The sequence below is a fragment of the Thalassophryne amazonica genome, chromosome 14 (assembly GCF_902500255.1).
Source record: "Thalassophryne amazonica chromosome 14, fThaAma1.1, whole genome shotgun sequence".
Taxonomy (NCBI): Eukaryota; Metazoa; Chordata; class Actinopteri; order Batrachoidiformes; family Batrachoididae; genus Thalassophryne; species Thalassophryne amazonica.
In genome coordinates this window covers 12,107,925-12,134,795 of record NC_047116.1, presented here as the reverse complement: position 1 = coordinate 12,134,795, position 26,871 = coordinate 12,107,925, and the positions used below count along the sequence as shown (strand labels likewise).

At 42.6% G+C, this 26,871-nt stretch overlaps 1 protein-coding gene across 4 annotated transcripts in view; it reads right to left on the bottom strand.

Annotated features, from left to right (window-relative positions):
* The window catches only part of nalcn (sodium leak channel, non-selective), a 241,384-nt gene that overhangs the window by 207,777 nt on the left and 6,736 nt on the right, over positions 1-26,871 (bottom strand). For 2 of the 4 annotated variants that reach the window (XM_034185792.1, XM_034185796.1), the window contains exons 1-7: positions 16,914-17,071; positions 16,642-16,703; positions 14,286-14,426; positions 9,917-10,099; positions 5,040-5,123; positions 4,774-4,913; positions 4,554-4,682 (exon numbers count right to left, since the gene is read on the bottom strand). In XM_034185792.1, coding sequence (XP_034041683.1) covers positions 4,554-4,682; positions 4,774-4,913; positions 5,040-5,123; positions 9,917-10,099; positions 14,286-14,426; positions 16,642-16,683 — 719 coding nt within the window. In that variant the 5' untranslated portion in view covers positions 16,684-16,703; positions 16,914-17,071. Of the gene's footprint in view, positions 1-4,553; positions 4,683-4,773; positions 4,914-5,039; positions 5,124-9,916; positions 10,100-14,285; positions 14,427-16,641; positions 16,704-16,913; positions 17,089-26,871 lie in introns of those variants that run through there. The other 2 variants (XM_034185793.1, XM_034185794.1) reach the window with 2 other exon arrangements.

Here is a 26,871-nt window from a genome sequence, read left to right as displayed (position 1 = left end):
TCGTCTCGCTCACGACGGCGTTCTTTTAACCGATTGTCTAATCGTATAACGAGATCAATAAGCCCGTCTAAATCCCGCGGTTCGTCCTTGGCCACCAGGTGCTCCTTCAGGACCAACGACAGTCTGTTTACGAAGGCGGCACGGAGGGCAGTGCTATTCCAGCCGGACCTCGCAGCCGCGATGCGGAAGTCGACTGCATAAGCAGCTGCGCTCCGGCGCCCCTGTCTCATTGACAGCAGCACGGCTGAAGCGGTCTCTCCTCTATTTGGGTGATCGAACACTGTTCTGAATTCCCTCACAAACCCATCATATGTCAGAAGGAGCCGTGAATTTTGCTCCCAGAGCGCTGCAGCCCAAGCGCGTGCCTCACCGCGAAGCAGATTAATCACATAAGCTATTTTACTAGCATCAGTCGCGTACATGACGGGACGTTGTGCGAAGACGAGCGAACACTGCATAAGAAAGTCCGGGCACGTCTCCACACAACCCCCGTACGGCTCTGGAGGGCTTATGTATGCTTCAGGGGAAGGTGGGAGGGGTCGTTGAACGACCTGTGGAATGTCACTGTTGCGCACAGGATCGACAGGAGGGGGAGCCGCAGCAGCGCCCTGAGGGCGCGCTTCCACCTGCGCGGCAAGAGCCTCCACCCTGCGGTTAAGGAGGACGTTCTGCTCGGTCATTAGATCCAACCGAGCCGTAAAAGCGGTGAGGATTTGCTGCAACTCACCGATCATTCCTCCTGCAGACGCCTGTGCGCCCTGCTCTTCCATTGGCCGTTCAACAGCCGGTTGACGCCCCTCGGGGTCCATGACGTTGGCCGAGATATCCTGTTGTGAAAGTGTAGGAACACGGACCCACAACAGGGGGCGCAAATGAACGGACAATGGAGGTAGCCAAATAACAACACTTTACTGTTGTGACAAAAAGCACAACAAACACAACAGATTACAACAATAGACAAGAAGTCAATTCACACAATGTGTCACGTGGGCAGGCTCGAAGATAAGAGATGTCTGTCCAAAGCAGAACCGGAACCACACGATTTCCTCCGCCACCGAACCCCAGGAATACTGGAGCCGCCAAGTCCCGAACTCCCAGGTGGCCACTGCCTCCGCGTGTCGGATCTGGTACTGCTGGCGAGGAACAAAAACAGTTAAAGGTGGGTGCGTGTGCACCCAGCAACCCGTATGGCGGGAAAACCACCTCCTCCTCTCGTCGGAAGAATGTCTGCTATTTCACGCACAAAAGTAACAAAGAGTTAATGTTGACAAAAGACAACACAGTCGGCTGAGAACGGTACCTTCAAGGTAGAGCGATATCTCGGCAAAGAGGTGGAGATGTCGTCCTGCTGATATACCACTGCTGATCTACCACTGCTGATCAGCTGATTGGTGACAGCTGTTGTAGGCGATAAGTGACAGCTGTCACCCCGGCTGCTCCTGTGAGGCGGCAGCGCCCTCTGGTGCCTGGAGCCCGCACTCCAGACAGGGCGCCCTCTGGTGGTGATGGGCCAGCAGTACCTCCTCTTCAGCGGCCCACACAACAGTTGGCACACATTTTAATACATTTTCTTTTAGGAGCGGTCCTGCATAGTGCTGCCAACATTCCCCCTTTTCAAAATCCATTTGTGCATTTTTCTTTTTTATTCAATAACCACAGAAATGTTGCTATTATACTACAGACTATAAAGTATCTTCTTATGTCTCAGCTGCAAACACAGGGTTGGCGTTAGTTTGCGTATATTCATATTTTATATGACTCTGTGCATGTTTCCCTTTGCTACCTGTTTGAGCAATGATAAAGACAATCGCAGTAATCCTGTCACACACAAGAGGAGATGAAACCATAATTTGTTCAAAAATCTAAACCTTTTTCATCTAATACCCACACAAGAAATGTGCCCAGTTTCTGTCAAATCCCCTGAGTGTGAAAGGCTGTGGCGCTTTAACTTTGTGCCAAGGGCACATGGCATGTTGAGATTAGACACATCAGTCCTTATGTGACATATTTATAATATTAAATTAAATACTCTCTTAGGAGCATGTATATATTTGAGAGATGTGAGGTTGGGAGCACGGCTGCAAACCGATTAGATGCCTTACTGCTCCAACAGCTATGAAACGATGTTCCAGACGGATGTCAGAGCAGAAAATGTGAGTATGTCCTCGGATATCTTTTCAAATTCTGCAGGTCAGTGGAAGCAGTACAGCTTGGGGATTAAAGCATCCATGAATGAATGAAGAAGTACACATGTTCTGACAATCAGCTGATATGAAATGATCCTTGGCATTAGCTCAAATGAAGGCAACACGTTACTTGGTGGGTGTTCCCGGGGCATGGCCAGCTCGTGGTCCCTTATCGTTAATGTGCACAATGTTTAATGACAGATTATGAAGGAAGGAAAAATCTGATACAGTCACTATGACTTTTTACTTCATGCTTGACTGCTTAACTTACGTTCACCCATTGAGCATGTTTGGGATGCTCTGGACCAGCGTATACGACATTGTGTACCAGTTCCTGCCAATATCCAGCAACTTCGCACAGCCATTGAAGAGGAGTGGACCAACATTCCACAGGCCACAATTGACAACCTGATCAACTCTATGCGAAGGAGATGTGTTGCACTGCATGAGGCAAATGGTGGTCACACCAGATACTGACTGGTATCCCCCCCCCCAATAAAACAAAACTGCACCTTTCAGAGTGGCCTTTCAACAAAAATATAAACGCAACACTTTTGGTTTTGCTCCCATTTTGTATGAGATGAACTCAAAGATCTAAAACTTTTTCCACATACACAATATCACCATTTCCCTCAAATATTGTTCACAAACCAGTCTAAATCTGTGATAGTGAGCACTTCTCCTTTGCTGAGATAATCCATCCCACCTCACAGGTGTGCCATACCAAGATGCTGATTAGACACCAGGATTAGTGCACAGGTGTGCCTTAGACTGCCCACAATAAAAGGCCACTCTGAAAGGTGCAGTTTTGTTTTATTGGGGGGGGATACCAGTCAGTATCTGGTGTGACCACCATTTGCCTCATGCAGTGCAACACATCTCCTTCGCATAGAGTTGATCAGGTTGATCATATTGGCAGGAACTGGTACACGCTGTCGTAGACGCCAGTCCAGAGCATCACAAACATGTTCAATGGGTGACATGTCTGGTGAGTATGCCGGCCATGCAAGAACTGGGACATTTTCAGCTTCCAAGAATTGTGTACAGATCCTTGCAACATGGGGCCGTGCATTATCCTGCTGCAACATGAGGTGATGTTCTTGGATGTATGGCACAACAATGGGCCTCAGGATCTTGTCACGGCATTCAAAATGCCATCAATAAAATGCACCTGTGTTCTTCGTCCATAACAGACGCCTGCCCATACCATAACCCCACCGCCACCATGGGCCACTTGATCCACAACATTGACATCAGAAAACCGCTCACCCACACGACGCCACACACGCTGTCTGCCATCTGCCCTGAACAGTGTGAACCAGGATTCATCCGTGAAGAGAACACCTCTCCAACATGCCAAACGCCAGCGAATGTGAGCATTTGCCCACTCAAGTCGGTTACGACGATGAACTGGAGTCAGGTCGAGACCCCGATGAGGATGACGAGCATGCAGATGAGCTTCCCTGAGACGGTTTCTGACAGTTTGTGCAGAAATTCTTTGGTTATGCAAACCAACTGTTTCAGCAGCTGTCCGAGTGGCTGGTCTCAGACGATCTTGGAGGTGAACATGCTGGATGTGGAGGTCCTGGGCTGGTGTGGTTACACGTGGTCTGCAGTTGTGAGGCTGGTTGGATGTACTGCCAAATTCTCTGAAACGCCTTTGGAGACGGCTTATGGTAGAGAAATGAACATTCAATACACGAGCAACAGCTCTGGTTGACATTCCTGCTGTCTGCATGCCAATTGCATGCTCCCTCAAATCTTGCGACATCTGTGGCATTGTGCTGTGTGATAAAACTGCACCTTTCAGAGTGGCCTTTTATTGTGGGCAGTCTAAGGCACACCTGTGCACTAATCATGGTGTCTAATCAGCATCTTGATATGGCACACCTGTGAGGTGGGATGGATTATCTCAGCAAAGGAGAAGTGCTCACTATCACAGATTTAGACTGGTTTGTGAACAATATTTGAGGGAAATGGTGATATTGTGTATGTGGAAAAAGTTTTAGATCTTTGAGTTCATCTCATACAAAATGGGAGCAAAACCAAAAGTGTTGCATTTATATTTTTGTTGAGTATAAATGTGATTAATATCATGGACAAATACAAATATTTACAATGCAGGCCAATGCTGAATTAGTACTACGTTTGAGTACAACACACAAACATACCTGTGTAAAGTCATTCTTTTCCCATAGTAATTTTTGACTTGACCCTTGGGGGTGGCTGTGCTCACTTTGTAGAGTGGGCTATGCATTAGCTTAGCCCGCCACAGAAACCCTTGTGGGTTCAATCAACAAGAACCCTATCAATCAACAAGAACAATATAAATCACTGATATACTTTTAAATGAACATGATTCGTTACCTTTCCTGTGTATCATTAGTGACACAGTGATGGTTGAATGTTCCAAACATTTGAACGCCTAGAATCCCATAGAGCAGGAGAAAAAACAGAAGGAATATCGACACACTCCAGATCTGTTCCCCTGATCGCCTGCAAAAAAAATAAAATAAAATAAAAAATCAATAGATACACTTCCATCATTTTTACACCACGAAATGCCTATTAACTGTAGAAGCCCTACTTCAGAATGCTGGTGATTCGAGAGCGAGGAAGCTCGAAGCGGAAGTAGATCCTGAAGGCCCGGATCATAATGAGTGCTCGCGGGATTCTCAGCATTCCCCACGGAGACATCTGATCCACAAGCTCTGCAATTTCAAACACCTTTAACAAGGAAGAAAGAATTATTAAAAAGTAAACAACACCTATTAAATTGCCTTGTGTCAAGTTGTACAAGCATCAGCAAGAAAAAAAGGAATTGTCGAAAAACTTGTTAATCTTGCGATATACCTGCAGCACCAGAGACACCCAGATGAAAAACACCATGAATCCATCAAACATGCACCAGCGATCCTTCACGTAAGAGTTATCCCCCTGCGCCAGGATTGACAGAGGTTTAAAAGAACACAAAGAGAGAGACACTGATGGGAAAATGGGTTGAAATGAAACATGAAGGGAGTCATTACTAAATAAGACATACATATTTCATATTTTACAAGTGTAGGGTGTGTGATTTTAAATATTCCTGCAGTTGGTTTGTCTGTGCATCTTTTTGGGCCCACTGACACTATGACATGAAGAGGCTGACCCCGCCAATGTACCAAATTCTCAATAATCTCTGTGAAACAGCAGAGAAGACTCTCTCTCTCCCAGAGTCCAAATTTCCTGTCTTCAACGCAGGTCGACGTAGCTGAGCAGAGGGCGACATTGTACTGGCGGAGCTCAACATTTGGTCACAGTTCACTGACTTACTATAGGATGTAGTTCAACTTTCGCCGTAGTAGGGCGGGCACATTGACAGTGCACTCGGCTGAGCAGTGACATAGCTGGTCATCGACTCAACCTTTGTGACACAGCCTACGAGGGCTGTCAATAAAGTAACGGTCCTTTTTATTTTTTTCAAAAACTATATGGATTTCATTCATATGTTTTTACGTCAGACATGCTTGAACCCTCGTGCGCATGCGTGAGTTTTTCCACGCCTGTCGGTGACGTCATTCGCCTGTGAGCACTCCTTGTGGGAGGAGTTATGCAGCCCCTCGTCGGAATTCCTTTGTCTGAGAAGTTGATGAGAGACTGGCGCGTTGTTTGATCAAAAATTTTTCTAAACCTGTGAGACACATCGAAGTGGACACGGTTCAAAAAATTAAGCTGGTTTTCAGTGAAAATTTTAACGGCTGATGAGAGATTTTGAGGTGATTCTGTCGCTTTAAGGACTTTTCACGGTGCGAGACGTCGCGCAGCGCTCTCAGGCGGCGTCATCAGCCTGTTCAAGCTGAAAACCTCCACATTTCAGGCTCTATTGATCCAGGACGTCGTGAGAGAACAGAGAAGTTTCAGAAGAAGTCGGTTTCAGCATTTTATCCGGATATTCCACTGTTAAAGGAGATTTTTTTAATGAAAGACGTGCGGACGGATCCGCGCGTCGGGACGCAGCCGACGCGGTGCGGCGGCACAGGAAAAACACCTCCGTGTTGATAACCATTTGTAAAATCCAGGCGGCTTTTGATGGCTTTCAGTGGAGTGAGTATATGAGAAATTGTTTAACAGGCAGGACATGTTCCAACTTGTCCTTAAGGCTTTCAACAGAGGTGTTTTTCCTGTGGCGGAGCGTCGCGGCGGCTGCGTCCCGACGCGCGGATCCGTCCGCACGTCTTTCATTAAAAAAATCTCCTTTAACAGTGGAATATCCGGATAAAATGCTGAAACCGACTTCTTCTGAAACTTCTCTGTTCTCTCACGATGTCCTGGATCAATAGAGCCTGAAATGTGGAGGTTTTCAGCTTGAACAGGCTGATGACGCTGCCTGAGAGCGCTGCGCGACGTCTCGCACCGTGAAAAGTCCTTAAAGCGACAGTCTCACCTCAAAATCTCTCATCAGCTGTTAAAATTTTCACTGAAAACCAGCTTAATTTTTCGAACCGTGTCCACTTCGATGTGTCTCACAGGTTTAGAAAAAATTTTGATCAAACAACGCGCCAGTCTCTCAGCAACTTCTCAGACAAAGGAATTCCGACGAGGGGCTGGACGACTCCTCCCACAAGGAGTGCTCACAGGCGAATGACGTCACCGACAGGCGTGGAAAAACTCACGCATGTGCACGAGGGTTCAAGCATGTCTGACGTAAAAACATATGAATGAAATCCATATAGTTTTTGAAAAAAATAAAAAGGACCGTTACTTTATTGACAGCCCTCGTATATAAACACAGCATAACTTGCTACTGGTGCGTCGTCGAGACAGGTTCTACATATTTGGTCACACTGCTTCATTTTTTTCTATATTTCTTCAAGCCCAAGAGATCCAAAGGAGGTGGTGAGTCCAGTTAAGCCTCCAATGTTGGCCGACTGAGGGGAACAGACCAGTAACAGCGTACTAGCAGAGGTGACGTCGCAGTAGCGAAGCCCAACTCTTGCCAGCATTTTAAGGATGGTGAAAACTTTTCCAGAACCATGACGAACATTAGCATTGCCCGACTGACGTTCACTTAGCTCCTGCGGAGTCTGGAGAACCTCGGAGCTGGTCAACGTTAATCAACTTTTCACTTTCAGTCGGCAAACATAAGGCTAATCGTCAGAGTGTGAATGGGCCATTTACTATGTCATCAGCACCCACATAGCCTTTTGGTTTTACACTTGGGCAACATTATACTAGTATTTTTATCCAGGGACTCTCCTTGGAGATGTTTCTGTTTAAATATTCTGTGATAGTCATTTTACGAGCATGTCTGAAATGTAATGGCATTTCCAGCTTCCAAGTCACCCTGCAAACATCTAGGCTCTTCCTCGACCTCATAGCCACCCTCCTGAAAGCACTGCCATGTCCTGGCCTCCTAAGAAATCTGTCCTCTCCTATTCTTCCACCCATTCTTCTGGCACTATTCTACCCTGTAATCACTCACCTGTTTCCAGTTTCCTCAACATCTACACAGTAAATCAGTCGGCAGTTTTCGCAACTGAATTGCTGGTTCATTGTTTGAGTGACTCCTGTCCTAGTTTGACATCCTGCTTGCATCTCTGTGCGTCTGTCCATCAGTCCACCTGACTGGAGCTTTGTTCCAGGTTTCACATGCTGCTACCACTCCCTGCTGTCAACAAACCACAGCTGTTCATCATGTCTGTGGGCCCTCGTCTGTCTGCTCATCAGTCTGTCACGTCTGTTTTGCTTTTATGGTCTGCCTCTGCTCTGAAATAAATCACTCGTCACATGCAAAGGCTGTGTTTGTGTCCTGCATCTGGGTTGAAAATCCCAGTAATCCTGGATATAAGGCTGCAAATAGAAGTGTTCCAACACACTTTAGAGATAAGGACCTGTTTCTGATTACACAGTGACAACACACACACACAAAAGCATGTAATTTGCCCACAGCCATCTGCAGGCACCAGCAAAATAAGACCATGAAATGTGGGACATTTAGTGGAAATCAGTAAGGGCTAGACACCAGATAACCTCAAACAGAATAAAATGACAGAAAAGCAAGAAACAAATATCAATCAATCAATTTTATTTATATAGCGCCAAATCACAACAAACAGTTGCCCCAAGGCGCTTTATATTGTAAGGCAAGGCCATACAATAATTACGTAAAAACCCCAACGGTCAAAACAACCCCCTGTGAGCAAACCTGACAAAAGCTTGGAAATGGAGATGAACACACAGCTGTTAAAATATAACACCAATTTACTAGTTTCTTTCCTGCACCACTTCGACTTGACAACATTAGAGAAGGGATTTTCATGGCTTTGCAACATGTTTGTATCACAGTGTGCAGAAACTGGCAGAGTGGTTGAGTCACACTACGATTCAGTAATGCCAATTTTACCCATGCAATCTGTCAAAATAAGTGGCGCTGGAACTTTGGTGCTGAACTCACTGCAGTGTAGCGCTATTCATTATACAAATGAATAGCGCTAACAAATTTAGTAAAATCACTAACTGAATGTTAGTGATTGCCTAATGTTATCTGATTAACACATTATCAGAACATATTTGAGATTTCACACATTTAAATTTTTTTTATGACATTTCAATTACAGATATTTATTCCATCCAGTCCTTATAGCTGAAAACTATGTTGATCTGCTTTTGGAACAGTATGCGTATACGAGGTCTGTGATAAAACTAACGTACCTTTTTATTTTTTTTAAAAACTATATGGATTTGAATCACGTGCGATTACATCAGACAACCTTGAACCCTCGTGCACATGAGTGAGTTTTTTCACGCCTGTCGGTTACGTAATTCGCCTGTGGGCTGGCTTTGAGTGAGGAGTGGTCTACCCCTCCCGTCGGAATCTCTTTGTTTGAGAACTTCCTGAGAGACTGACGCTTTGCTTGTTCAAATTTTTTTCGAAAACTGTGAGGCACATCGAAGTGGACATCATTCGAGAAATTCAGCTGGTTTTCTGTGAAAATTTTAACGGCTGATGAGAGATTATGGACTGTTGCTGTCGCTTTAAGGACTGCCCACAGAGCGGACGTCGCAACGCGCCCTGAGCCGCCGCTGTCTGCCTGTTTCGAGCTGAAAGCTTCCAAATTTAAGCCTTTGTTGACCCAGGATGTCGTGAGAGAACAGAGAACTTTCAGAAGAGGTCGGGATCAGCAGTTTATCCGGACATTCCACTGTTAAAGGAGATTTTATTAATGAAAGACGTGCGGACGGGTCCGCGCGTCGGGACACAGCCGGCGCGGTGCGGCGGCACAGGTAAAACTGTTTGATTCAAATCCATATAGTTTTTGAAAAAAATAAAAAGGTCCGATACTTTTCTAACAAACCTCGTACTTGACAGGGTAGAATTTCATAAAACTGGCTCAGTGTACAGCTCCGTAAAACAACAGCTGGTGCCATTTTGGATCCTGCACATTTTAGAGATCAAACGATGGTGTGAAAGTAGTGTTAAAAAAAGCCATTAATGGAATAATGGTTTCAGTTTTGCACAGTGGTTTGGTTTTATGTACTTAAATGAATGAATGATGAAGTTCCATACTCCAAAGCCTTTATATAAAGTTTCATTTTTCATGCATCCTCTTATCAAACACACACACAATAAAAAAAAACACAGGAGGAAACATAATCATCCGCTCTATTCTTAAAAAAAAACAAAAAATATCAAACATCATACTTCACGTGCTGGCATTCCAGTGAAACAGGTGGGTTTGAAGACCTACCTTAATGATTCCTCTGATGTGCATCTTGGCAATCATCTCAGCAGTGTAGAGAAACATGAGCAGAGTGTCCAGGGTGAATGTGACATACTGTAGTGGGGGGTAATGCTCAAATGTCTTGGGGGTGTTCATACAGACAGAAATGACACTGATGATGGCACAGGCCCGCAGCAGAGAGTGCACCCACTGCAAAAACAAGCAACACTGGCCATCAATCACCAATTTGAAATGACAGACATGAAACATCACCAAGGACTTCGAGTAAGAGGGTCACTCAGGCTTTCTTCTTTTTCTTACATGAGGTCACTCATCTCCATCTCACCCTGTCCTCTGCATCTTCTGTCACACTAGCCACCTGCACATCCTCCCTTAGCACATCCACAAGCTTCATCTTTGGCCTCCCTTTTCTGCCGGGCAGCCCCATTTTCAGGTTTCTTCTTCCTGCATCTCTCCTCTGCACATGCCCAAATTACCTCAATCTAGCCTCTCTCATTTTGTCTCCAATACATTCCACTTGCCGTGTCCCTTGTGCATTCCTAACCCTGTCCATCCCTGTCACTCCCAAGCTTTTCACCTCTGCCACCACCAGCTTCTTGTCAGCTCCAACGACTCCAAGTCATACCACAGAGCTGATTTCACTAATGTCCTGTAAGTTTTTAATTTCCTGTAAGTTTGCTCCCACAGATAACCTCCTATCCTACATCTCTCTTCCCTTTCTTGTCCACACACTCCACCCTGCCTGCACTCTCTTCTTCAGCTCTCACCAGGCTCAGTATTACCTCAACCACTGAACCCAAGTATTTCAAGTCATCTTCCTTCACCACATCTACTCCTTGCAAATTTACCATTCCACTGTACTCGCTCTCATTTACACACAAGTACTCCATCTCACTCCTATGGACTTTCATTCCCCTTCTCTACAGAGCATACCACCACCTCTCCAGGCGTATCTTCTACCCTGTTCAGACTGGGGTTGGCAATCCAAATTGCTTTTAGTCAGACAGCATTCAGACCTGTTTTTCAAATCCATCTTACAGTGCATTCAAAGCGTATTCACAGCGCTTCACTTTTTCCACATTTTTTTTTAACTTACAGCCTTATTCTAAAATGGATGAAATTCATTTTTCCCCTTAAAATTCTACACACAATACCCCAAAATGCCTATGTGAAAAAAGTTTGAGATTTTTGCAAATTTATTAAAACTAAAAAAACAAAACAAAGAAATCACATGTACATAAATATTCACAGCCTTTGCCATGACGCTCAAAACTGAGCTAAGGTGTATCCTTTTTCCACTGATCATCCTTGAGATGTTTCTACAGTTTAAATGGAGTCCACCTGGGGTTAATTCAGTTGATTGAAATGATTTGGAAAGACACACACCTGTCTACATATAAGGTCCCACAGTTGACAGTGCATGTCAGAGCACAAACCAAACATGAAGTCAAAGGAACTGTCTGTAGACCTCAGAGACAGGACTGTCTGGAGGCACAAATCTGGGGAAGGGTACAGAAACATTTCTGCTGCTTTGAAGGTCCCAATGAGCACAGTGGCCTCCATTATCTGTAAATGGAAGAAGTTCTGATCCACCAGGACTCTTCCTAGAGCTGGCTGCCCGTCTAAACTGAGCAATCGGGGGAGAAGGGCCTTAATCAGGAAGGTAACCAAGAACCCAAAGGTCACTCTGTCAAAGGTCAAACATTCCTCTGTGGATAGAGGAGAACCTTCCAGAAGGATAATCATCTTTGCAGCAATCCACCAATCAGGCCTGTATGGTAGAGTGGCCAGACGGAAGCCACTCCTTAGTAAAAGGCACATGGCAGCCCAACTGGAGTTTGCCAAAAGTCACCAGAAGGACTCTCAGATCATGAAAAACAAAATTCTCTGGTCTGATGAGACAACGACTGAACTCTTTGGTGTGAATGCCAGGTACCAGGTTTGAAGGCAACTCTGTGAATGTCCTTGTGTGGTCCAGCCAGAGCCCAGACCTGAATGTGATTCAACATCTCTGGAGAGATCTGAAAATGGCTGTACATCGACGCTCCTCATCCAACCTGATGGAGCTTGAGAGGTGCTACAAAGACGAATGGACAAAACTGCCCAAAGATAGGTGCACCAAGGTTGTGGCATCATATTCAAAAAGACTTGAGGCTGTAAATGATGAGAAAGGTGCATCAACAAAGTATTGAGCAAAGGGTGTGAATACTTATGTACACGTGATTTCTTAGTTTTTTATTTTTAATAAATTTGCAAAAAAAAAAAAATTTTCATGTTGTCATTATGGAGTGTTGTGAGTAGAGTTTCGAGGTAAAAAATAATTTACTCCATTTGGCAATAAGACTGTAAGATAACAAAATGTGGAAAAAGTGAAGCGCTGTGAATACTTTCCAGATGCACCGTAGCCTGCACACAGGTCCAAAGTCAATTCTCCCCAAGCCAGATTTTTTGCAGTTTCACCAAAGAATCCCAGAAGAATTTCCTGAATCTGGATGTGAGAGCGTTAGAGTGTGTGTGTGTGATACATGTGGAAGGGAACACACTCAACAGGTGCCACAGAGGCAGACTGTTTGCTGCCCTCCCCATTGCAGCCACAATGAACATCGCCACAGTGGAGAGGATGCTGTGGGTGCACGAACACAGTGAGGAAGTCTGACGTTATGATCCCTGAGCTAGCTGGATTCTAATTACATTTGTTTTCAGACCTTAGTGAATCTCACTCAAATCTGGCTCAACCCACCTATGAGAGAAAGCAATCTGTCTTAAATCTGAATAGCTCCATTCAGATTCAGAAAAAACCTACTTCAGTCTAAATGGGACCTTTCATTACTGATCCAAACATCATTCACAAACATAGTCAATGACTCCTGTGTGATCATGCGATCAGTCAACTTGTTCACGATCATTGCAAACAAAAATAGTGCTCAGAGACAATCCCACCTCCACCTTGAACATGTGTCATTCCTACTGCACAACTTACCACTGTCACACTGTCCTTGTACATACTTCTTTACCGCTCCAGACTTCCTCACACAAACCCATACAGTAGCTCTTCTCTCATCGGCCTATCCCATCGTCTGTTCTTCTCCATCAGCACTCTCTAAGCAAATATCGCATCTGTAGTGCACTTTCTCTGCATGAAATCATATTGCTGCTCACAGATCTTCAAATCTGCTCTCAGCTAAGCTTCCACTATTTAACCATATTCATACAATGACCGATCAATGATATGTCACCACAGTTCTGCACACCGTCTTTAGTCTTAATAATCAATAACAGTTCACTTTTTCTTTAGACATCCTCTCACTTTCCTGGATTTTACTAAACAACTTGGAGAAAACCTTGACTGTCATGTCTACGAACCATCTCCATGTCTCCACTGGTTGTCATCTGGATCAACCGCCTTTCCACTATTCATTGTACTCACTTCATCCTTAATACTCCGTTGCTCTTCCTGATTCACTCTCCCCACATCATCCAACACCCCCCGCCCACACACACACACACACTTTTGATTTTTGATGTTAACTTTACATTGGCAGCACTGAACAAATGTGGCATCTCTCCTAAAATGTCTTCTTATTCTTCAAACACACTGTCCGGATGCAGGGCATCACATTTACCACCTCCTTTTTACTGATGAAGGATATTCATGTACACAAACAGGACTTGAACCTCCACCTCATCAGCTCATAAATATCTGGTTCTTCCATCTGAGTTACACTTGAGTCTGGCAGTAACACTCAGTTATCTTTTTCAAGGCCTGGTTGGTTTTAGGTAACTGTGGTTCAGTGGGCAGAGCATGTTACCCATTGATTGAAAGGGTGGTCGTTTGATTCCCATGTGTGCAACCTAATTTCCTTGAACAAATTAGGTGAGAAGCTTAAAGCTCCTGGGGTGATTGGAAGAGAGGGATCACTGTACAGTGGTTTAAGAATATGTTGCAAGATGACAGAGACAATCAAAAACCTCTTCTTAGATGGAACACAGATTTGAAGTAGAATTTACTAATGATATCAAAGTAACACATAACAAAAAGAAGAGAATATAGTCAGTTAAATTAGAATTTCTGTGTGCAAATTATCACCAAGTGTTTTTAAAGTAAATTTTGTCCGGATGCCATTTCTGGATGCAACTATCCTCATTTATCTGGCCTTGGGAATGACTCTCAGGTTGCACTGGTTTGTGTATCCCCAGTGAAAAGGTTACTCATTCATAATGGTGCAAAACTGTTTCCTCCAAAATATCCTTGGTGCAGATACGGGGACATGCATATTTTCAAAAGAAAAATAACGCCATGGGGCTCAAAACTAGAATTTTGCTTTGTGGGGGTGGGTACGCTTATGAACAATTGTCCCTTTCATAAAACACTTACTGGTTTATTGATCCAGAAGATGTCAGCGCTGTCGGTGAGGGTCTCATCTGGCCCAAAGTCGGTCATGGGCTGGGCCTCGACCCGTGAGCTCTGTTTCCTCTTCAGCATGCTGGGGCTTGCTGTGCTATACAGAGAGTGGATCTGATGGCGAGAAAGAGGCGGACCATACAGTGACCAAAGCTAAACGGCAAACCCGAGGCTCTGGCTGCATCTGAGTCTGGGAAGCTGCAGCACCTATTTAGAAAATCCAATGGTATATATAAAGTGCAGTCTAAATTAATGTCTCTATGTTCTCTACATTTTAATGCACCTGAGAGGTGAAGTCCTGCTCATAAAGGACAAGGCCACATTTAATAGTCCCTTATGTTAAAAATCGTGCAATTATTAAAGTCCAACTTTTGGAGTTATAATCATTTTCAAGTAATTCTCAAACTTTTTTTATTGGTTGAGAAAAATCATCTTTGATGTCCCACAGCAGGGCTGAGAGAACTGACAATGCACAGACATAAGGAACCTGTGTGACAGAGTTTTTAAAGTGAACTGACTTGATTGGTTGGAGGTAAACAATTTCAACTTCGATAAATAAATGTGCATTTTAATTTCAGTTGGACTTTAATATCAATAGATTAAATAATGACTTTTTGTAGCCTTGTTTGGTATCAGTTTAGATCACTGATTATATTACAAATGAATTTTATTCTAGAAAATAAAACTACCCAGACCTGAATTGCCAGAATAGAATAGAAGTGTAGTCAGGTACACAAGTATTTGGACAGCAATATAATTTTTTGTAATTTTACCTCCATACACAGTAGAGTTGAAATCAAACAGGGTTTTCTTGCAGTGTGGATTTTTAGCGCTAATTCAATGGTTTTAACATAAATATTGCATTACCATTTAGGAATTTAGGAATTTTTATACACAGTCCATCCATTTTAAAAGACCATACATAATTAGACAAACTAAATATGATTATTATTATGAATAGAAATGATCATTTTTACAGCCAATTTTTGTTTTATCAAGTCAGGGGTTAGACATGACCACTTTCAAGTCAATGAATATGTTTATCGAGAGGTGTGGGTGGATCTCTTGTCTCCCTGGGTAGTTTCCATCCAGGACCGAAGACAGTTCCATACTGTGCTAGTGTGATGCCAGCACATGTTCCCAATCCTTACCTGAATATGTCTTGGGCTTCATTTACATCACTTATGAAGTAATACAAACTGTATGTATGGTAAATCTGTCTGGAGTAGGCAGTTCTCAAAAACTGTGTGGCTGTGCAAGAAGGATACAAGTGAGGGAAGCCACTACGACATTCATTCGATGACCTTCTATGGCAGTGATTAGAAAAACTGTAGTGTGGAGCAACAGACAAAAGTTGCACTATGCAAGGTTTCTCTAATTGCAGCCACTGACGTCTATAACTTCTTTACAGTTGTCATGGTTGTTTAGGTGGCTTCCCTCACTCATCTCATTCTTGCACAGCCACTCAGATTTTGAGAACTGGCTACTTCAGGCAGATTTGCATACAGTATCACACTATTTGTATTTCTAATTTTACTGCTGGGACAGACATGCTTGAAGCTTAATACAGGCTTATTTTTGGAATTTTGAAGTTGTGATGTTAAGTAACAGTACAGTCTGTGATGTGGACATGTGCTGCACTGAGTTCTTGTCCATTGTTAAAGTCATTCCCTAGGGAAGACTGTGTTAAAAGTGAGTTTCACATACAAGAAAAGGTATGACTTGTACGTTGCTGTTACTTAGAATAAATACAGCACTTCTTGACCTCTGAAAATGGAGGGACTTTGTATAAAAATAGCAGTAATTAAATTGTTAATGTGATATTTTTTGTTAAACCCCTTGAATTAAAAATGAAAGCGTACACTATGAGTACATCTTAGTAGTTTTATTTCAAGTCCACTGTGGTGGTGAACAGATGCAATGTTTCAAAAACTGTCAATGCCTTAATACTTATATACCTGACTGTGTACTGTATGCTAAAACTAAACACACTGCATTGTTGAATGGCCACTGTGATACACAACATAGCACACATGGAACACAGGACAAGTGTATTGGCACTGGAACTGCTCCAGTAACTTACCATGTGAAAAGATCAAGTTTGATCTTCATCATATTGAACACCAAGGTGCCAGTAGATTATGGGTGTACAACCTACTGCACAGTGTGTGCAAGTGTGACTTGGTGTTAAATTGCACATGTCCATGTTTGGAGGTGTGTTTGTGCACGTGTGCATACGAAAGAAAAAAAAAAGAAAAAGTGTACAGGGCGCTTCAACATAAGAACACAAGAAGAAATGACACTCTGAATGGAGACAAAGCGCACATACCAAAGGGAAAAGTAAAGCTGAAATTGCTCCAGCACTGCACATAACATGCGATCAGGCATACCCTGTAAATAACACACAACAGTTAGTCAACATCATGGCTTATATGGTGTACAGTACACTACCAACATCTACAATACGCTCATAGAGACAGGAATGCCCACCACGTCTGACATCAAGGCATATGTGCGACACACTCTGTGAGTGAGTGAGTGAGTGAGTGAGTGAGTGAGGTGTTGTGGTGAAGATGGAGTGGCGGAGGGCAGGGGACTCACTGTGAGGCTCCTCATTGGTGCGTTCATCCCCAGGTCACGGAAGGGTGGAGAGACCAACCGGAAAGACACAGAGAGAGAGAGAGAAAGAGAGAGAGAGAGAGAGAGAGAGAGAGAGAGAGAGAGAGAGAGAGAGAGAGAGAGGCAAAAAGGATGTGGTCCAAAAGGCCTGGAGGTCCTGTGGCAGCGGTCAATGAATGGCAGGAGTCATAAGAACAGGAAATATAGTAGAGAAAACACATTCACAAATATATGTAGGCCAGTTCAAATATGCATCAAACAAGAGGTATCTACAATACAATTTACAGCACAAATCAACACACTGACGTGTGCTATCATTAATCAAAGAAAAAACAAACATCAACTATATCCTTAATTGCAATGATTACAAACAGTGTGAAATACAGATTTATTGTCACGGTGATTTGTTTTCAAAGTAATACTTCCAAAAATCTTGAAGCAGAGTTGCAGTCAAAGCAGCTGTGTGTTCTCATGAGTGGAGCTTGTTAAAAACAGACACCCTCTGCAGTCTTGTTCTAAATTTGAAGCAGCCTGGTGCAGGCTCGACACACATCAGGATCCAAGCACGGAAAGAATCACCCCGAAATATCAGGAGATGATGACGGAGTGTGTGGCACATTTTCTCTTCCCCAGCTCAATGAGCCAAATCTGTGTGAGTGGAGCCTACGTGACTGGGAGTCAGTCCACTGAGCTCTGGGGAAAAAGAAAAACATAAACTTTTCCACACTTTTACAGAGTGGTGGGTCACTCACAAAGGTTTTTTTTTTTCATTTGCTGATCTAACAAAATAATTCAAGCTGTGACTTGAAACCATCATCCCATCCAAACTGAGTTTTGTGGTCCACTGCGCCCCTAATAGTGTGTATTATTAATGTGATGCTTCAAAGATACAGACACACTTGTAGTTACATTACATGGCCACATGCAAATGCTGCATTTATTTCAAGCACTCTTTTTGCAGATGGTCAAAAATTAATGAAATGCAAGTAACTGCAATACCTGCACCACTGTGAAGGGCAGTACAAAGATGAACGTACGTCTGAAAAACAACAACATTAAAATGTGTGTTTTGGGGTTCTATATTTCTGTTAGTGTGCCTCAATAAAATGAGCTTCAGACAGAGATTCTCAATGAGATGAGGAATATATTCTGTTGTCAGTCTGAATGAATTCAGTGCTAATCTGCCCCCAGGTGGATACATTTTTCAAATATGTGAACAAAGACATTCTTGTAATGATTTTACTATTATGGTCAACAGTGAACTGAAGTATGTTTGTACCTTAAATACACAAACAGAAACTCTACAGCATTCAGAACAAAGTTAACAAATTTACAAAGCAAGACCAATTTAACTGTATCGTTATTAAAATCAAGTATTTCAATCAGGCCTTGTTTGACATAATCGGCATCTACACCTGATCAAATCATACACACTCAAGGAAATTGGCTCGCAGACTGAAATAGCACCATGTCTTATTATTAGATCCTGTGTCTCACCTTTTTCTTTCACTGTTGAGTCTGATCTGAGGTTTGCACAAGACGTGAACATTTCAATAACATATTGTTCCTTTATAAATACCAGTTTCTCTGTAGGAATGTATGATTTTTGTGCATACTTTTTTGCAGGCTTAATCCTTTCACCAACCTTTATGTTATCCCACTAACAAGCCAATGTACAAATGGTAACATAATAACAGGATGAAATAGCCACTTCCAAAATGTTTGCACTAAAATGCTTGTAATTCACCATCGCAAATGCTAAAAGTGACATCTTAAAAATATGAAATGTGGTGAATTTTTTTCTCCGAATTAAAAAATAGAAAATCTGAGTGTGAGATCAGACGCGTGTAACTGTCACAGTTGTTTTCTTACATGGTCTCTGCAAGAAAAATACCCCTCCTATAAACCTCATGTAGTCAGAAGCAATTTTGAGTGTAATTACTACACTTAACATATGCAGAAAGAGACATGAGGAAGAGTGAAAACAAAATTACAGGCTATGAGTGCTATTATGTGGGAGTAGGTGGCAAAGACTGCAATTACTTTCCCATTTGCAGAAAGGACATTTTCCTCACGGCCAGGATGTGATCGCTGGGCAGATTAATTGTAACTGTGAGGATTTGTTAGAATCTGCAAACTTTCTTTGTTCGAGTTTCACTCTTTAAAAGTCTACCTTGGCAGTGCCATCCTAATTACAACAAACAAGCTTGAGTGAATATGTGGGCAGTAAATTTGTGCAATTATCTGTTCTTGAGTGTGGCTGAGAGGGGAATGTAATTGAAGCATTTATACAAGCTGGTCTCAAATAGCATCACTTTGTAAAATATGAAAAAGAACAAGGCTTTCTCAAAGTAATGGCACAGTCAGTACGTGAGAATGTGGGCGTGCAGAGGGAACATTAGCTTCCATTATGTCAAATCAGTATAATCTCAACCCTGACTGAAAAAAGTGTCAGTGTTTGCAAAAAAAAATTTAAAACCCCATAAGGATAAGAATTTAAACTCAAATACCGATTACATTTATCAGGTGTCATATCTTGGATTTGCACCAGTACAATTCAGGGGTTTTGGGGGATTTTAGCTAACTTTTGTCTTTTTCTAATTCAACTTCTGAAGTCAATCTCTGGTTTTATGCAATTTCTACTCTTTCATTGTTGAGAAAATACACTAATTTGAGAAGTGTGTGATTTTTGTAAAAAATTCTGTAAAAACTGTAAAAAAAATTAGTTTTAACTACAGGGTGAGCACAAAAGCACTTCTTGATTTCAAGTAGCTAAAATATTAAAACTTATAGGAATATGTTGATAAATATAGTGACCACAGTTATATTAACTCAAAAACTTTCTATTCTCACCCGCACAATTTCTGTGTACCTCTCAATCACACCGGATATGTTACAGAGAGTCTGGACTGAGCTATATTATCGCATCGATATTTGCAGAGTAACGGGCAGGCAACACATCGAGTGTCTGCGATATAAACCACATGAAACTTTATTATTATATCATGCAACTATAGCCACCAAAACGTAAGAATGTATCATTACTGTATTTAAGAATAAAGTAATAAAATCACACAACTGTAATGGAAATACCTTTTTTTCATGTCAGTGCTGTGTCAGCATATTATTATTTAGTTATTTTGATGTGGGATTAGGTGGATTGGAAACTTTAAATTGTCCGTAGGTGTGTGTGCAGGTGTGAATGAGTTTCACCCTTGACTGGACTAAGCGGTTGAAGATGAGTGTGAGTGATGTGGGATTTCTTTGAAAAATCCACCTTTTAATTTTGTTACTTCAGATAAAATCTAATTTCAGTTGCACTTTTAAGAAGCACTTTTTCTTTTGTACAGCTTATAGGAATAAATATTTTTTTCATCATAATTTGTCTGCAGTTCATTCTTTTTAAAATAATCACAAGAAAATCATTGTGAACTCACAAGCACAAATTCTCCCGATCACATATCGGGAAAAAAAATCAACCCAGAATGCACTGCATTCCCAGTCATACATCACCTGGCAATTCTGTTTCATTTTTACACGTCTACAGAAATTTATGCAATTTTGCAAGAGTATGACCGGGAAGGCTCGCAGAGGGATCTGTGGTTGGTTATTGATGTCTACGGGACAGCTGTGGCTTGGACACGGGTCTTAGTGGTTAGCAGCACTGTTGCTGCTGTCAATGCTTACCAACTTATTCATTGCTTTTGGACAAATGAAAGAATCAAGAAACACAAATGTGACGATGACAATTGGATTGATAAGTGGCTGGTATGCCCCATACCACCTGCTGAAAAGGCCTGTGAAAGTGCAGCTCCAGACTGACTCCTATTTGGATTATTATCACCCCAGAAAAAAACTGTCAGACTTACATCTGCAGCAGTGCACCTCATCGTCATGCAGTCATGCACACTGGCTGTGCCACATAATGCACTTTGTACCTGTGTCAGAATAATTAAAACAGGAACGCATATTGTGATAATGGTGCAACTTTGTTGCATTGCTGATTTTCTGACACTTTAAACAGCATAATAACAGTACATCCTCTTTGGTGGTTTGAATATGACTACATTTAATAGGGAGAACTGTACAGCATTATGAGCTGAGTGTGTTGTTACATCCCTATCGGTACCTGATATCCCAAACCTTCTCCCCCAGTCCGAAGCTGCCACCCCTAACCACGGCCATCAACCTTGTGGAAACACCGTCTATTATATACTAACTATATATATATTTCAGCTCCTTAACTCAATCAGCTAATTAAGTCCATCTGTCCATTTTAATTTAGAGCACCTGCTGGTAATTAACATCACTGAACCAATACGGTGCAGGCTTCACCCTTGAAAGCTCACTGTCTTACTCACTTCCTTCTGTTTGCAGTTGCTGCCCGAAGCTCCCTCCACCACCCCACTCCCACCAGTTGGTACCTCTCTGTTGCATGGGATGGGCTCCACCCCCGCCTCTTTCATCGGTGGGATTTGAGAGACACTGTTCACTGTTCTTGGTCCCCATTGTGGGGTCACTGCTGCAATGGGGACCAAGGCCAAAGCAAACATTGTACATTATAACAGCTTGTGTAATAAATTCCTTTTCTTTAAGTGGCTGAGTCTTCTGGTAGATATTATAAAGAACCTCTATTTACAAAATTACAACAAATGTTATTGCTGGGAAAGGCGGCCTTTTTTGGTCTCTTTTTAATGGGTGAATTCCATGGGAAATGGTGTTTGAAATCTTGCATGGAGGAAGCACATGTGCATGGTTCAAACTTCATGCTGTGTTTAATGGAAACTAGGAAAAATTCATATTGAGCTCTGAAAGTGTCAATCTCCCCACTGACTAATTTTAACAAAACAATGAAAAACACTATGAGCACAATGAACACTGACATTGGATACAATATATACACAACCCCAATTCCAATGACTTTGGGACGTTGTGTGAAATATAAATAAAACAGAATACAATGATTTTCAAATCCTCTTCAACCTATATTCAATTGAATATGCCAAAAAGACAAGATATTTAATGTTCAAACTGATAGACGTTTTTGTTTTTGTGCAAATATTTGCTCATTTTGAAATGGATGCCTGCAACACATTTCAAAAAAGCTGGGACAGGGGCAACAAAAGACTGGGAAAGTTGATCAATGCTCAAAGAACCCCTGTTTGGAACATTCCACAGGTGAACAGGTCAATTGGAAACAGGTGAGTTGTCATGATTGGGTAGAAAAGGAGCATCCCCAAAAGGCTCAGCCATCCACAAGCAAAGATGGGGCGAGGATCAACACTTTGTGAACAACTACATGAAAAAAAATAGTCCAACAGTTTAAGAACAATGTTTCTCAATGTTCAATTGAAAGGAATTTAGGGATTCCATCATCTACAGTCCATAATATAATCAGAAGATTCAGAGAATCTGGAGAATTTTCTACACGTAAGCGGCAAGGCCGAAAACCAACACTGAATGCCCGTAACCTTTAGTCCCTCAGGCCGCACTGCATTAAAAACCAACATCATTATGTAAATGATCTTACCGTGTGGGCTCAGAAACACTTCAGAAAACCACTGTCAGTTAACATAGTTCGTCGCTACATCGACAAGTGCAAGTTAAAACTCTACCATGCAAAGCGAAAGCCATACATCAACAACATCCAGGAACACTGCCGCCTTCTCTGGGCCCAAGCTAATTTGAAATGGACAGACGCAAAGTGGAAAAGTGTGCTGTGGTCTGATGAGTCCACGCTTCAAATTGTTTTTGGAAATCATGGACGTTGTGTCCTCCGGACAAAAGAGGCAAAAGACCGTCCAGATTGTTACCAGCACAAAATTTAAAAGCCAGCATCTGTGATGGTATGGGGGTGTGTTAGTGCCCATGGCATGGGCAAATTACACATCTGTGATGACACCATCAATGCTGAAAGGTACATCCAGGTTTTGGAGCAACACATGCTGCCATCCAAGCAACGTCTTTTTCAGGGACGTCCCTGCTTATTTCAGCAAGACAATGCCAAGACACATTCTGCACGTGTTATAACATCGTGGCTTCGTAGTAAAAGAGTGCAGGTACTAGAATGGCCCGCATGCAGTCCAGACCTGTCACCCATTGAAAATGTGTGGCGCATTATGAAGCGCAAAAGAAGACAACGGAGACCCCAGACTGTTGAACAACTGAAGTTGTACATCAAACAAGAATGGGAAAGAATTCCACCTACAAAGCTTCAACAATTAGTGTCCTCAGTTCCCAAACACTTACTGAGTGTTGTTAGAAGGAAAGGTGATGTAACACAGTGGTAAACATACCACTGTCCCAGCTTTTTTGGAACATGCTGCAGGCATCCATTTCAAAATGAGCAAATATTTGCATAAAAATCAGTGTGAACATTAAATAGCTTGTCTTTGTGGTGTATTCAATTGAATATAGGTTGAAGAGGATTTGCAAATCATTGTATTCTGTTTTTCTTTACACTTTACAAGTCCCAACTTCATTGGAATTGGGGTTGTAATATCATCAAAACTTTCCAATGAAATTTTCTATATTTTACCTCAAGTTCTTCTCATTGGGATCTTTGGTGGCCAATGTTTGAGCTGATTCACTTGTCTCTATCCGTAAAGCACATTCAGTCAAAAAAATCCATCCATCCATCCATTTTCGTCCGCTTCATCTGGGGTCGGGTCGCAGGGGCAGCAGCTCAAGCAAAGCCGCACAGACTTCCCAATCTACACACACCTCCCCCAGCTCCTCCGGGGGAACCATGAGGCGTTCCCAAGCCAGCTGAGAGCCATAGTCCCTCCAGCGTGTCCTGGGTCTTCCCCGGGGCCTCCTCCTGATGGGACGTGCCCGGAACACCTCTCCAGCGAGGCGTCCAGGGGGCATCCGGAAAAGATGCCCGAGCCACCTCAGCTGGCTCCTTTCAACGTGGAGGAACAGCGGCTCGACTCCGAGCTCCTCCCAAGTGACCGAGCTCCTCACCCTATCTCTAAGGGAGCACCCAGCCACCCTGCGGAGGAAACTCATCTCAGCCCCTTGTACTCGCGAGCTTGTTCTTTCGGTCATGAGCCAAATCTCATGACCATAGGTGAGGGTTGGAATGTAGATCGATCTGTAAATCAAGAGCTTTGCCCCCCTGCTCAGCTCTCTCTTCACACGACGGTCCGATACAGTGACTGCATCACTGCAGACGCTGCACCGATCCGTCTGTTGATCTCACGCTCCAGCCATCCCTCACTGGTAAACAAGACCCCGAGCTACTTAAACTCCTCCACTTGAGGCAAGGACACCCCACCGACCTGAAGAGGGCAAGGCACCTTTTCCAGTCGAGAAACATGGCCTCGGATTTGGAGGTGTTAATTTTCATCCCGGACGCTTCACACTCGGCTGCAAACCGCCCCGGTGCACTCTGAAGGTCCTGATTTGACAAAGCCAACAGAACCACATCATCTGCAAACAGCAGAGATGACATTCTGCGGTTCCCAAACCGGACCCCCTCTACACCCTGGCTGCGCCTAGAAATTCTGTCCATAGAGGTAATGAACAGAACTGGTGACAAAGGGCAGCCATGGCGGAGGCCAATGTGCACTGGAAACAGGTTTGACTTACTACCAGCAATGCAAACCAAGCTCCTCCTGCGGTTGTACAGGGACCGGATAGCCCTTAGCAAAGGACCCCGGACCCTGTACTCCCCGAGCACCCCCCCCCCCCCCCCCACAGGGTGCCTCGAGGGACATGGTTGAACGCTTTCTCCAGATCCACAAAGCACATGTGGACTGGTTGGGCGAACTCCCATGAACCCTGAAGCACCCGATGGAGGGTGTAGAGCTGGTCCAGTGTGCCACGACCAGGATGAAAACCACACTGCTCCTCCTGAATCCGACGTTCGACTATCGGTCGAATTCTCCTCTCCAGTACTCTGGAATAGACCTTACCGTGGAGGCTGAGGAGTGTGATCCCCTGTAGTTGGAACACACCCTCCAGTCAAAAAAATGTCAAGCATATTTCTCTGTCACAATGATGCTAACACTAGCATCTGCAACACAGTCATGTGCTAGTCTCAGTGTGCCGTGGTGTCCTGTCACTGCAATTTTGATCTGCTTGATTGAAAACGGTAAGTCAAATTTGGATCATGTTGGTGATATAAGGTTGTGAATCCTTTATTTGAATACTAAAAAAAACAAAATGATTAGGGCACCAATAACAGTAGGGCTACAAATAATTTTTATTTTCATAATCGATTAACCAACCAATTATTTTCATCATTAGTTGATTATTTGGTAGGTTCATAAAATGTCAAAAGAATGGTGAAAAATATTGAGCAATCTTATCCAGAGCTCAAACTGACACCTTTTAAAATGTCTTGTTTTGTCTGCAGCTAAAAGATACTTAGTTAAATTCCAGAAAGGGGTAATGCAGCAATTAAAATAAACCAGAAAATGGCCACATTCAAGAAGTTGAAATTTAAAAATTTGGATATTTTAAGAAAAATGAATCATTATCAAAATAGTTGTTGATTAATATAACAGTTGTTTTAATAATCGATTAATCATTGCAACTCTATAGACAGTAGAGCCATTAACATGATTCTGTTTTTTTTTTTTTTAAAGTCCGTGGTTATCTGTATGTAGTTGCATTAATATGAGCGAAGTGTCGCACAGCGGCGCGACGCTCACTCATGGTACAGGGCATCCTAAACAGGAAGTGCCAATATTCAAGTCCACAGTAAAACAGGAAATGTTCGAATGTCAAACACTTCCTGGATTGACAGACGAGATCCCATGGAATCTCGCGGGAACTCAGTGGCAAGCTCACACTCAAACAGAAAGTGCTGAATTCTCAGTCACAGTGAAACAGGAAATGTTGAACACTTCCTGGCATGGGTGGAGCTAGAGTGGAGGCTAGGGCTTCACTCACTGAACTATACACTACGTGGAATGGGCATCACGGCTGAGCGAGTGAAGCCAAGCCGCTGCATTGTCGGCCATCTTGCGTCCCCCAAAAGTCACAAACAACGCACAGTGGAATCAGGTCGATATTATAGGGTTAAACTCACCAATTTCTGCAGAATGAACCTGTTCGTCGAGTTGTTATGTAATATTATTAAGCTCTGTTAAGGCCATTTATAAGAGTTGTACATGCAGTGTAGTTTTTGATAGATTACTAAAGTAAATAGAAACAAAAACTTGTTAAATCTATGGACATTATAAGCTCTTGCAATGCAACACTATTTGAATACTTTCTATCATATTATACACTTGTGAACACACACAAAGCCCCCCCCCCCCACACACACACACACACATAATGTTCATTTGACACACACAGTCACACATAATGTTCATTTGACACAACACACACACTCACTCAAAACACCCCCCAAACAATGCACATCAACCACAATCAAATGCACAAATACTTTTTAATGTCATGCACACACACAGAAAGGCACACAAGTAATTGGTCAATCAGTTAAAGTAAATATTAGAATGTATTTTAGTTTTGCAGAAGTAGGAACATTGCAACAAATCACAATCACAGTTGATGTAAAGCAGTCAATCCATTCACACGTCAATGTACACTCTATCAAATTGAAAATGAACTATGTGACAGCTTTAGTGTCTGAAACAACAAAATACAACTAGAGCAATGGCCCAATTTTAAATGAGTTGTTTACATTTCAAAACTTTACAGCATCTGATTAACACATTTTGAAAAATACTAGTACCTTTTTATGTATGTACAGAGCGTGTACTACTTTCATAATCAGATGGAGGAGCATCTTATTTGGATCCAAAATAAAAAATAGTATAGTAATATTATTTGATAATGCTCTATAGAAGTTGACATTTTCAAAGAAGCCAGACCAAGTTTTCAAAAATTCAAAATGTATATTACATGTATTATATATGTATTATTATTATTATTATTATTATTATATTATATATCACATATA